This window comes from Strigops habroptila, chromosome 12 (genome assembly GCF_004027225.2).
Source record: "Strigops habroptila isolate Jane chromosome 12, bStrHab1.2.pri, whole genome shotgun sequence".
NCBI classification, from domain to species: domain Eukaryota; kingdom Metazoa; phylum Chordata; class Aves; order Psittaciformes; family Psittacidae; genus Strigops; species Strigops habroptila.
The window spans coordinates 422,312-435,019 of NC_044288.2; the positions used below are offsets into that span (position 1 = coordinate 422,312).

Genomic DNA, 12,708 nt, shown 5'->3' on the forward strand with positions numbered 1-12,708 from the left:
GTGGGAATGGGCATGAACCCCCTCAAGACCCCCCCCCTAAAGACAGGAGTAGCTGTGTGGGGGCCCAGTGCCTTTAGGATGGGAGCAGGATGGGCACAGCCATGGCATGGGGACCACAGTCCCCCGCCTCAGATCTCCCACTAAGCAATGTCACGCTGGGGTCCGTATTTGGTGCCCACCTGGGTGAGGGCACAGCATAGCGGTGACCCCCCCAAGGTGGGGGCACCAGTTGTGCCAGGCGTGAGCATCATCCGCAGTGGCAGCTCCCGCATCGGCCCAGCTTGGATGCTGGGAATGGCCCATGAGAGCAATGGAGCTCACTAGGTGAAGCTCCAGCGTGGGGCATTATGGGTGCAAGTGGCCCCCCCCAAGCCCCTAGGTCATCATACACTTGTAGAGCAATTACAGGGAGTGTGGGGGGTGGAAATAGAGTCTCCACCACATTCCCAAACACCTTAACCTGGGACACACGGACTGGCAACCCCCCCTGCCCATCCTGCATTGAGGTGCACCCTGCAATGGGGGGGCTGAATAGGACCAGGCTCCCTTGGCAGGGAGGGGGGGCTTTGCTGGTCCCCAAAGCCACCAAGGAGATGGGGAGGGGTCCCCGGCATCCCCCCACCATGCTCTCCTTGCACAACAGTGACATCTCCCTGGGCTGCGGCAGCACTGGCAGCCCCCCCCCCGCCATCAGTATGCACCGTGTGTTCCTCTCCATAGCAACCTCCTGTCTCCCCCTGGCCCCCCCATTGCTGCACAAGCACTTCACTGCAGCAGCCCTGACCCCGCCGGGATCACCAACCTCTCCCACCCACAGGTAGCTGGTCCCCCCCTTCCACAGCCCCCTCCACACCCCCCCTCTCCTCTCCCAAAGGATGCTACAGCCTTCATCTTCCCAGTCCTGGAAGTTGGGTTTGTGTTATTTTGGGGGCTTATTTTCCTCCTTTTTGCACCTTTATAGTCCCCATCCATCACCACCATGGGCCTGCAGCCCCCCTCTATGGGTGCAGGCACCCCTCTAGGTGCCATAGGGGGTGGGCACCCATCCAACGCAGCCAAGGAGTAACTCATGCGCACACAGCCCTGAGCACAAGGATGCCACCAGCCACCCCATTGATGTCAACCGCAGTGGGACTCCCCCTTCCACTGCAGTTAGACTGGATTCCGGCATTCCCCCCTCAATTCCAGCTGGGAACAGCCCCCTCCTGCCATATTCCAACCCCCCCCCCCCCCCAAAGCAAGAAGGCAGCGGCCATGGCTCAATATAGAGGATTCTTTTTAATATAAAAAAAGTGCCTATTAAAAATCCCTTCCTAAAGAACACAAAAACCAGGCGAGGGGAAGGGGGGGGGGCACCGGGGGGGGCACCGGGGGGGTTCTCTCTGGCCAGGGCAGCTGGGGATGGGCAGCATGGGGCTGTTATGACCAAATTTGGGGTGGGTTTTCCCCTTTTTTTTGTTCATTTTTAGCCATTTCAGGGCATTTTCCTCTGTTCTTGGTTGGGTTTGGGTTTTAGGGGCTGTTTTGACCAGATTTGGGGTGTTTCCCCCCTGTTTTTTGTTCATTTTTATCCATATCAGGGCATTTTTCCCTCTGTTTTCCATGTTGGGTTGGTTTTGCACAGTCCACAGAGCTCTATAGAAGATGCCAAACCCTTGGTGGGGACACACACAGCACACATGGGGGGGAAAGAGGAGCCCAAAGCCCCCCATTGGCACCCACACCCGCACCCGCACCCTGAGCTCATCACTGCACCGCACTGGGGACCACGGTGCCCCCCCTATTGCCCCATCCCAACCTCCCCACCAAGAGGTCGAGTTCTCTCCTGATTTTTCCTCCTTATTTTTTTTAATTTTCTTTTTTTTTTTTTTTTTTTTTGTTAAACTCTTTTTTTTTTTCTCCTTATTTTTATACAAATTTGGCTCTTTGGGTGCATCCTGACAAAAAAACCCACCCCAAACCCCTCCCACCCTCCCCCAAACCCCTTCTTCTTCAGCATCAGCATCATAAAAATAAGACCTCAAGTCCTGGGCATTAAAAAAAGGCAACGGAAACCCACGGGACCCATGCGGGAGTTGCACACCACAAAACCACAGCAGAGGTACAGAATGCAATATACAAGACACGATTTATAATAAAACATTATATACAATAAATAGGTTATTGTTCCTTTTTTTTGTCTTTCTTTTTATGTCGATTGAGCTGTAAATAAATCTTTACTCAGTGCATACGGGTGGGTTTTTGCTCTTCTCTCCTGCATATTCACCTCTCGGCCGCTCCATTGCTAGTCTCACTTTAGGCTTCTCCGTCTGGTGCGTGGCTCTGTCTTTTAGTATTTAATGTGAATTTTCAGCTTTTTAGGATTTCTTTTCTCCTTAAACTTTTTTTTTTTTTTTTTGTTTTTTTTTAAGCTTTTCTTCAAAAGTATTTACAATTGCTGGTTTTGTGCAGAAAATGAAAATTCCCTCCGATAAAAACCCCAAAAGGAAACGGTTAAAAGAGTCCCCTCCGAGAGAGAACGCGGCGCCGGCGCCACGGCCGAGGCGGGGGCCAAGCGGGGGGCACGGGGCCGGGGTACCCCCCCCGGCAGTGCCCTCCTCTCCTGTCCTCTCCTCTCTGCTCCGGCAGCCGGGATGGGTGCTGTGGCTGGTGGGGAGAGGGGAGAAATGGGTCAGCGTCCCCCCCTCGGGGTGAAGCTGGGGTTTGGCACAGTGATGGGGGACCCGCTCGGTGAGGATGGGGGACAATGGGGGTTAAGGGAGCCCATTCATGCACCCAGGGGTCTCGTACCCATGTACCCATGGGGTTCTGCCCACCCTCCGTTCAGCACCCACATATCCAAGGGTTTGGTACCCACATACCCACACATCTGGGGTTCTGCCCACCCTCCATCTGGTACCCACATACCCAAGGGTCTGGTACTCACATACCCAAGGGTCTGGGGTTCTACCCACCCTCCATCTGGTACCCAGGGATTTGGGATCCTGCCCACCCCTCATCTGGCACCCACATACCCAGGGGTCTGGGGTTCTGCCCACTCCCACATGGCACCCATGTACCCAGGGTCTGGCACCCAGGTACCCAGGGATTTGGGGTCTTGCCCACCCCCTGTCTGGCACCCATACACCCAGGGCTCTGGGGAAAGCCACATCCCAGCTTTAGCACCCAGCACCCCACAACCCACGGGCCAGCACCCTGCACCCCTGGCTCCATCCACCCACAGACACTGGGGCATTTGGGGCCTCCAGTTTGACACTTGGCCACGGGGCAACACTCAGGTTAAGTGCTTGCAGCCCAAAAGGGGCTGGGGGCATCCAGTGGGTGAACCTCCCTGGAAACCCCACTGGAAAGCACTGAGCACCCAGCACACCCCCAGTGCTTCCAGACCCCATCCCCACCCCGCCTGCCGGGGCACTGAGCACCGGGTGGGCACAGGGAGGGGGGCACTTACCGGGCGACGGTGGCATCTCTGAGCCCCGCTGGCAAAGCTGCCAGAGCCTGGTGGGGGTCAGCGCTCCCAAACACCCATTGGCATCCATCTGGCACGGAAAACACCCCGGCGAGGGAGTGGACGGGGAGGGGAAAGAAGAAACAAAAGATCCCCAAAGCGGCCCCCCGGGGGCAGCCAAGGGGCTGCCCTTGTCCCCCGGCTGGGCAGCAGGCAGGAGGCACCCACTGCTGACCCCCACAGCCACCTCCTGCCTGCGCCCCGCCTGCGCCCCTGGGCTCGGTGGGGGCTGCGCCATCCATCCATCCATCCATCCGTCCGTCCATCCATGCGATTGTCCTGCTGCGGGGCGGGAGGAGGGCGGCATGGCCGGGAAGCAGAGCCAGGCAGTTGGCAGGCGGAGCGGGATTAAGTGCGGAGCGGGGAGAACACCGGGGGGGGGGGGGTTTGCTCTTCGTCCGTTATTAATGTTTTTTATCCTTTCATTTCACTTATTTTTGATCTTTTTAAATATTTTTTCCTTTTTTTTTCTTTTTTTTTTTTCTTTTTTTTTTTTTTTTGGTGTTTTTTTGGTGTTTTTTTATAGAAAACAAACAAACGGTTCCAATCCCAGTTAAATACAGAACTTGAAAAGCGTTCCAGAAAAAAAGTGCTGGCTAAATTACCTCTGAAAAAGAAACACAACACAGAGAGGGGGGGGACACACGATGAGAAGACCCTGTGTCCCCCACCACCACCTCCCCACCCTCACCTCCAGGCTCTCCCCCACCTACCCTGTAATAAAACCTCGTCGTCCGGTTGGCACGTCAGCAGACACTACAATGAGGTGACCGTAAAAGTGTCCTCGGGGTGTTGTTGCTCTACCATGGGTCCCAAAAGCCCGCTCTTCTGGGTGGGGGCCATGACGGGGTGCCCTTGGGGTGCAAAACTGGGGTACCTGTAGTTGTCCTGCAGCTGCAGCATTGAGTCTCTCGGTACGGGGGAGATGTTCAAGTCATTGATCAAGGGACAAGCGTAGGGACCTCGGTGGTGAGCCCGCGACATCTCCAAGGGCTCCTTCTCGCCCTTGGAGGGGTGGGTGCTGCTGGGGCTGCTCAAGTGGGGGTTCAGACACTGGGGGTCCGTCCTGCCCATGAAGTCTACCAGCATTCCGGCCCCTGCTTTGCCATCGTACGAGGGGCTGCGGGTGCTGGCGTTGGGGGAATACCAGTACGGGGGGTTTTTGCAGCTGGGGGAGTCGTAGTGCGGTTGAGGCATGGGGAGATCACGGCAAGCCAAGTGCGGGGCCTGCGGCAGGGCCCCCCCCTGCATGCTGTGTTTGAGCGAGTCGCAGGCGGGCAGCTTGCGGAGGTTGCCCGCCCGTAGGTCCTCCTTGAAGGCCAAGGTCGGCGAGCAGTTGGGCGAGAAGGCTTTCTGCAAGCCGGCCTCAAAGACAGTCTGCTGGCCGGGGGCTGCCAGCTGGTGCGGGAGGGCAGGGAAGTGCTTGCTCTCCAAATCCGGCTGTCCCAAGCCAGGGGAATCGCTCTGGAACCCCTGCACAAAGGTCCCATCCGAGGGAGTGGAGGGGTTCATGGAATAGGGGCCGGCGTAGTCGCAAGGGTCCCGCTCGCCCACCCCGAAGCCCCGGGACTGGGAGGGCAGGGGGGACATGCTGCTGTCCCCGCTGTAGTAGTCCAAGCCCAGGTCCGTGCTCTCCTGGAAGAGGGGGTTGACCGCTTGCGACTTGGTGTGGAACTTGGCTTTGCCCGTTCCCCTCTCCTTCTTGGAGGCACAAGCCCCCCGGGAGCCCCGGGGCTGCCGGGGTCCTGTGCTCCTCTTGGAGGGGTACACGGAGGAGGAGGAGGAAGAGGAGGAGAAGTTCAGGTGGGAAGTGTCGAACATGTCCACCTTCTTCCGTCGGCCTCGGCCGGGCTTGGAGTTGCTCTGGAAGAGGACACTCTGGTTCCAGTTGTAGCCCGGGGCGGAAGACGCCTCATTCCAGTCCATCATCAGCTTCTCCAGGCTGGAAAGGCTGGACTGGCCTTCGCTGGAGGACGCCTCACTGTTGGTGCGCCGGTAGCTGGCCGGTTGGTTGAACTGGGTGCTGTCGGAGGAGGACTCGGAGAAGGTCTCCGAGACCGTCTGCTGCTTGGCTTTCTGCGGGGTGTAGTTGGAGATGTCCAGGATGACATTGGGCTCATTGAGGTGGCACTCAAAGCCTGGGTTGTAGAGCTGGCTGAAGGCCTCCGAGCTCCAATCCAACCCACTGTAGCCCTGCCGGAAAGCCCATGGCGCAGCGCTGGGGAACTGCCGGCAGTTTTCGGGTGAAGGCTGGAAGGAAGCTGAACCTTTGGGCACCATGTAGCCGCCGGGTGACACGGTGCTGGCCCGGCTGTCACAGCGCAACGGGGTGTGCGCCGCGCTGGAGAACTGCCCCCCTTGCTCGGCGCTGTTGAAGAAGGCGGCTTTGCCCAGCGGCAGGCTCGGACCTGCTGTCTGTGGTGCATAGCCGGCACTGTGGGCACTGCTGGGCGAGGACGGGAGGCTGCTGCCGCTGCCATACGCAAAGCTGCAGTCCTTGCTGTTGGGGCAATCCTGCGCTGATGGGTACTGCTTTCCCGGCGGGAACACGCTGGCTGGTGCCACGCTCTGCCCAGCGCCGTAGCTGCTGTATGGGGAGTAACCCGGAGCGCCACTGGCCGCTGGGTGTGCAGTGGGTGACCGGGATACAGCCGAGGGTGGTGCCAGCTTTGGGAATGCCTCGGCACCCCGGCATTCCGATGACCCTTGGGCCACACCATAGCCAGCGCTGGCAGCGGCACGGCCGGGTGGGAATGCGGGCCGGCCCTGCATGGCTGCATGGAAAGCAGCCTCAGCACCGGGGGTGGCCGCTGCCACTTTGCCACCGCGCGCCGGGTACGCGGCCAGGCCCCGCTGCCCTGGCAGAGCCGCCGGTGGAGCCGTGTAGGCAGCCGCCGACTTGCGGGATTCGGAGCGGGAAGCCGAGAGGGCAAAGTCCAGCAGGTCGGAGGAGTCATCGGAGTCCAGCAAGGAGCGGAAGTACCCAGTGAAGAGACTGTGCCGCTCCGGACCAGCCTCCGCCTGCGAGGACACCGCGCTCCCGCCATAGAAGCCAGCCCGGCCGGAGGAGCCCGACTCCAGCCCAGCAGCATGGAAGGGTCTCGCCTCGGCCCCTTGGTAGCCACCGTTGCGGCCGGGCTGGCTGCTGGGGTGCCCATGGTGGGGTGCCCAGGGGCTGCCCTTGTCCCCCCCGGCACCCCACTCAGTGGGGCCGTCAGCGAAGCTCTGCCCGGGGTTGCCCTCGGGGAACAAAGCCCCGTTCTTGCGAGCCCGTCGCTTCCGCTTGGGTTTGCCCACGGGGTCGGGCTCTGGGCGGCCCCGCTTGCGCGGGTGCACAGGGTCAGCGTGGAGGGCGCTGGGGGCTTTCTTCTTCTTCCCGATGCCCTCAAAGAAATCACTGAAGGAGCACCGGGCGGCGCGGGCAGCGTGGCCCCCCCCGCGCCCGCCGAAGCCTCCCGCTTTGCCGCCGCGCCGGCGGAAGCCCTGGACGCGGTGCAAGAAGTGGGAGATGCTCTGGGTGTCGGGGGCTTGGTGGATGGACTCGGGCTCGCTGGGGGTCCAGCAGCGCGGTGGCGAGCAGCGCCCCGAGCACTGGCTCTGCCGGTTGAGGAAGGCCAGCTTGGCCAGCACGTCCGAGTAGTCGGCTTTGCTGTCGTTGGTGTCGGCAATATAGGAGGGCTGGGGGGAGGCAAGCTTCTGCTTCCTCCTCCTCCTCTTCTTCACCTCCGGGGTGGGCTCCTTAGGCTTGGCTTGACCCAGCAGCAGGTTCTTAGGAGGCCTGCCCCGCTTGCGCTTCAAGATGATGGGCATCTCACCTGGGGGGAAGACCACCACCACATTGCGCCCGTTGTTCTTCATCTTGAGCAGCGGCGTGGGCTCCATGGAGCTGCTGGCAGCCAGCTCCTTGCCCTCTAGGTTCAAGTTGCTGCTGAGCGATGACACCTTGTAGGTCGTCTTGTTCCTCCTCCCCAAGGACACAGGGATCTTGGCCATCTTCACCACCATCTTCCTCACCCCCCGGCACTTGCTCTTCTTCCCCATCGCGGGGGCCTTGGGCACCTCATCAGGGTCCAGAGTGGTGGCAGGTGGCAGCGGCGCTGGGGCCAGCAATGGGGTGCTGGGCTCCTCGGGCCCGGGGGGCACCTCGGCGGGCAGGGCAAGAGGGGACAAGCCGCGGCTCTCGGGGGTGACGTCCACGCGGCGCCCTCGCCCTGCCCTCCTCCGGCGGCACAACATCTTTGGCTTGTCTGTCCGGCGCAGAGCGTACTTGCGGTGGTCCTCACCACAGCGCCCGGCCCCCCGGCCCCCGCAGGGACCCCGCTTCACCACGCTGCCCAGGGGACACCCCCCGAGCCGGGGCTGCAGCCGCAGCGGGTCCCCGGTGCCCGGCTGGGCCTCCAGCAGCTCCGACATGGAGCCCAGTGGCTGCGTCTCCATCAGCGCGGGCTCTGCGGGCAGCAGCGGAGCACGAGCATCAAGCAGCGGCGGCTCCAGCGCTCCGGGCAGTGGCTCCAGCGTCTGCAGCCCCAGCGGCTCCGCCAGCGGCTCCAGTGACTGCAGCTCCAGAGACTCGGATAAAGGCTCCAGCGACTGCAGCTCCAGAGACTCGGACAGTGGCTCCAGCGACTGCAACCCCAATGGCTCCAGGTTCTGCAGCTCCAACGACTCCGGCAGCGGCTCCAGGCTCTGCGAATCAAGCAGCTGCGGCTGCGACTCAAGGGATTGGGAATCCAGCAGCCGGGATTGGGAATCCAGCTCTTGGGCTGGCAGCAACTGGGGCTGCGGCTCCATCGCTTGTGCCTCCAGCAGCTGCGTCCCCGGGCACGCCAGGGAAGCCAGTTCATTCAGGATGTCCGCCTCGGCCAGGTCCGAGTAATCACCAGCATCAGGCTGGGAGCAGCCGGCTTCCTCTGTGGGTGCTTTGGAGGCTCCACCAACGTTCCTGCTGTGACCAGGGGGCTGCGAGGTGCTTCCCCCACCACCATCAGCTTCTCCATCGTGGGCTGGGGGCCGGGGGTGCCGCGGCGGCTCCGTTTTGCACAGCACCCCCCGCTCCTCAGGGCTGCGGATGCTGTTGGCCAGGGAGGGCGAGGAGAAGAAGCTGTACTGGAGGTCGCGGTCGGCGGGCAGCAGGCGGCTGTCCTCATGGCCACCACCACTGCCGCCACCACCACGGAGGCTGCCGCAGGCGAGGTGCACCCCACTGCTCTTGAGGTCCTCGGAGAGGCGGTTGAGGTCCTTCATGATGTCGATGAGCTGCACCACGGGGTGGAGGTTGATGTGCCCGTTGCCGCACTTGCTCCGCAGCAAGGCGAGGATGCTGTCGATGTTGCAGCGGCCCGAGGCCAGTGTCACGTTGGGGAAGGTTTTAGGTGCCCGGTTGCGGGCGGCTGCTTCCTCTGTGCTCCCTCCCAGGATCCGGGGCTCGCCGGCACAGCCCAGCAAGTCCTCTGCTGCCTTGGTGCCTCCCTGCACGCTCTGGCACCGGTCGGCCGGGTCGCCGTGCAGCAGCGAGCCTGCCTGGTGCTCCCGGCACGATCCCTCAGGGAAGCTCAGCACGCTGCAGGATAAGGCCTTCTCCGCCGGGCACGCGGGGGGCCGCTGCGCCGGGTGTCCTGGCGGGTAGAACTTGGGCTCTCGGACGTAGTCTGGGGAGCCACGGACAACGCTGGTCGTTACCACTGGGCCCGGGGGCTTCACACGCATCCTGACCTCCTCCTCCCCCGCGGGACGCTTGGCCGAGCAGTTGCTGACATGGGGGTCAGGGAAGGTGGCACTGGGACCTGTTGTGGGGCAGAGAGGGGGGGCAGTGAGGTTCCATCCCCGCCACCCTCATTCACCCCCAGCTCATCATAGGGTGGAAAAGACCTTTAAGATCATCCAGTCCAACCGTTCCCCACCACTAACCCATGTCACTCCAGCCTCGGCTACACGGTGTGTGAACACTTGCAGGAACGGTGACTCCAGCCCTGCCCTGGGCAGCCTGTTCCAATGCCTGAGCACCCTTTGGGGAAGGAATTGTTCCTCATCTCCATCTAAACCTCCCCTGGGGCAGCTTGAGGCCGTTTCCTCTTGTCCCATCCCTTGTTCCTTGGGAGCAGAGACCAGCCCCACCACACTACAACCTCCTGTCAGGCTTCTTCCAGCATTGGGAAATGGGGTCTGGACCCTCCCCAACAGCAGGACCACCCCCGCCAGCCCCAGCTCCAGCCAACCTCCAAGGTGAGGGGAGCGCCTGTGGGGGCCTGGGCTGCCCCATCACATCCTATGGGCCAGGGCTATGAGGTCCGAGGGCATCGTTGTGGGTCCGGGGCTGGGACTTACCCTCGGCTTTGCTGCTGCTCCTCCTATTGCACTTGAGCTCTCTGCAAAGGAAGGGGTGCCGAGGGTTAGCCTCGAGGGTCCAGGGGACACACACACACACAGCACAACACATCTGGGTGCCCACGGCTTCTTCTCAGCACCCATTCCTATAGGGACAGAGCAGGGGGCCGATCCTCCTGCATTCCTACAGCCCAGGGGGCAGCGCCCGCCCATCACCGTGGCGTCGGGGCGGGGCCGGGGAAAACGGGAGGTGGGGGGGGGGGAAGAGAAATGCTGCTTCCGATGTGGGGGGCAGAGGGGACATGTTTACACACACACACACACACACGTTTTCCCCTTTCCCACCCCACCACCACGAACCCCTCCGGGGGCCCGGGGGGGGGGAGGCGGGGGCCCTACGGCCGCGCAGCCGCTAGATGTCCCCGGCGAGCCGCGCTCCCGCCCGGCCAAGGGACATGGGGGGGGGGGGGGGTCGGTTCTTTGCCCATGGAGGTGGCTCAACATGTTCCCCCATCCTGTTCCCTCCTTCCTACCCACCCGTGGGCACCCCCCGAACCCCGAGGGGACCCAGCCCCGTGCCTGCAGCCCCCGGGGACACCCTGCGTCGCTTCTGCCTCAGTTTCCCCTTGCTGGCAATGGGGGGACAAGTGAGACCCTGTGTGTGGGCAGCAGTGCCTAGCACCCAATACAGGACCATCACACCACAGCGGGCTGCCCCCACCCTGCGAGCCAAGCGCTTTCCATTTGCACCCCCCCATCTCTAGGGATGCTCTGCAGCCCCCCACGCCCACCAAGGCAGGGATGGGCAGAGCAGAGGCAGCAGGGTTTGCTGCCAATCCCCCCAACCCCAGTATGGCCCCTGATCCTGGCGGCAGGGTCCCCACGGGGTACCTGGTGCGCGGGTGCTTGCAGTGCAGGTTCACTCTGAAGCTCCTGCTGTCACCGTCGCTGCCAGGCTGGCAGGGACCCGAGCCCTGGGTGCACGGGAACCACTCTGCTGCCGGGCTGGCACCGTTCTCCAGTGCGACCGAGCTCCCATCTGCTGAGCAAAGCACAGAGAGCCCGGGGTGTCAGCCCGGCACCCGCTGCCCCGTGCTGCTGTGGGTGCCCGTGAGGCTCTCCATGCCGCAGCTCATGGGGATCCACAGAGAACCAAGCTTAGAAAGGACCTTAAGATCATATTGTCCCCTCCACCCCACGGGATGGTGCCCATCGCGAAATGCCCAGGCACAGCGTGGTGTTTTGGGGCAGGGCACCCCTTTCCTCCCTGCCCATCCAAGGCAGGGCATCTCCCCATCAGGCTGTGTGCATGCATGTCCACACAGATGTGCATGTCGCACATACATGTGCATGCACCTTTGCCTGCTCTGGGCATCCAGGCACACACATCCAAAACTGGGGTGCACAGTGGAGCCCCCCAACCCATCGCAGCCCCCTCATGCCAGCATAGCCGCCTGTTCCCCCCTCCCAGAGCCATGTGAATGCCTGCCTGTTGGCTCCCTCCCCCAGCACACACCCGCAGGCACACACACGCAGCCGCTCGGCGTGATCCAGGCTCTTCCCGGTGTCTGGATTAGCGTGACAACTTATCAACAAGGCAGGGAAAGAGAATTCAAACCTGTCAGTCCATCCGCAACCCCCCCTTTCCCGCCTCCCCGCCAGCCCTTGGGTGCAGCGCTGGCACCGAGGAGATGCGGGCACCTCTCCGGCAGTGTAGAGTTACACTGAGGGCAATGTGGAACAGGAAAATATGTGCTCGAAAGACCGGTCTGGTCTCTGATGAAGCTGCTGAATGTGCCCGGAGAGCTGTTGGAGGGGAGGCAAGGCAGGAAGGAAGCAAACGGGAGCTTTTCCAGCACAGCCGTTGGGAGCTGGGAGCTGGTCCCTGCCGCACACGCTGCGCACGGCTCCATGGGGAGGACTGGGGCGTTGTGGGGCGCATCCCTGTGCTGATGTCCTCCCATGTGTCCCTGTGGATGCACTGGCAAACCCTATGGGATGCCCATGGCGTTTCCAATGGGCACCCATCAGCGTGCACCCATGGGTGCTGGAGGCAGTGGGTACATCCACCCTGCCCTCCCCATCCAGCCGCCTCTTACCCCACAATAGCTCCTGCCCTCATCCCCGCCGCCATCCCCACCACGTGTGCGGTGACAATGAGGAGGACACTCTTCCCTCCCCATGAACCACCACCATTGGGGACCACCTGCACCCCAGCACGGGGACGGGCAGCACCCAGCCACAAGCCATGGGGTGCAGGATAAGGGCTGCAGGGGGGGCAGGATGCTGGCCACACCACCGCGCTCACTTTCACCTCCCTGCTCAGCCCCAGGCAGCCGCCACATGTTTCACATTAGGCTCTCCGGCCCTCGCCATTCCTGGCTTGTTCACCAGGGGAAGGGCCTTTTCCCTTCTCTTTTTTTCCCTTTTTTCTCTTTTTTTTTCCCTTTTTTCCCTCTCCTCCGTGGTTACAAAACACCAGCCGAGACCACACAAGCGAGGAGGGATGGAGGAGAGAGATAGATGGGCGCTGCAACGGGGCTCTGGGGGGGGGAAAGGGGGGGGAAGCTGGTGAGATTGCAGTCACCTCCGCTTCCCAGCTCCTGACCCCGCAGCCCTGCAAAGATAACAGCCCCAAAGAGTGCTGACTCGCCTCGCAGAAATCCAATATCCTCGCCTGGTGAACTAATCGACTACCTGGGCTCACCCCCTCCCCTGCCCGGGCTTAATCCTGCTGCTGCAAAGCTTTAATTAGTTGAACGGTTTCAGGTTTGATGGTGGTGAGCAGCGTGGTCAATCCCCCCCTCCTCCCATCCGCCACAGGGCTCCTGCTTGGGTGGTGGGGTAGGAGAGGTGGCACCGTGATGGTTTGGGGG

At 62.0% G+C, this 12,708-nt stretch overlaps 1 protein-coding gene across 5 annotated transcripts in view; it reads right to left on the minus strand.

Moving 5' to 3' along the window:
* Positions 1–2,109: 2,109 nt before the first annotated feature.
* The window catches only part of AHDC1 (AT-hook DNA binding motif containing 1), a 49,003-nt gene continuing 38,404 nt past the window's right edge, over positions 2,110–12,708 (minus strand). For 3 of the 5 annotated variants that reach the window (XM_030504268.1, XM_030504263.1, XM_030504265.1), the window contains 5 exons: positions 10,724–10,874; positions 9,833–9,873; positions 4,222–9,291; positions 3,452–4,115; positions 2,110–2,646 (listed from right to left, as the gene is read on the minus strand). In XM_030504268.1, coding sequence (XP_030360128.1) covers positions 4,265–9,214 — 4,950 coding nt within the window. In that variant the 5' untranslated portion in view covers positions 9,215–9,291; positions 9,833–9,873; positions 10,724–10,874 and the 3' untranslated portion in view covers positions 2,110–2,646; positions 3,452–4,115; positions 4,222–4,264. The remainder of the gene's footprint in view (positions 2,647–3,451; positions 4,116–4,221; positions 9,292–9,832; positions 9,874–10,723; positions 10,875–12,708) is intronic. The other 2 variants (XM_030504266.1, XM_030504264.1) reach the window with 1 other exon arrangement.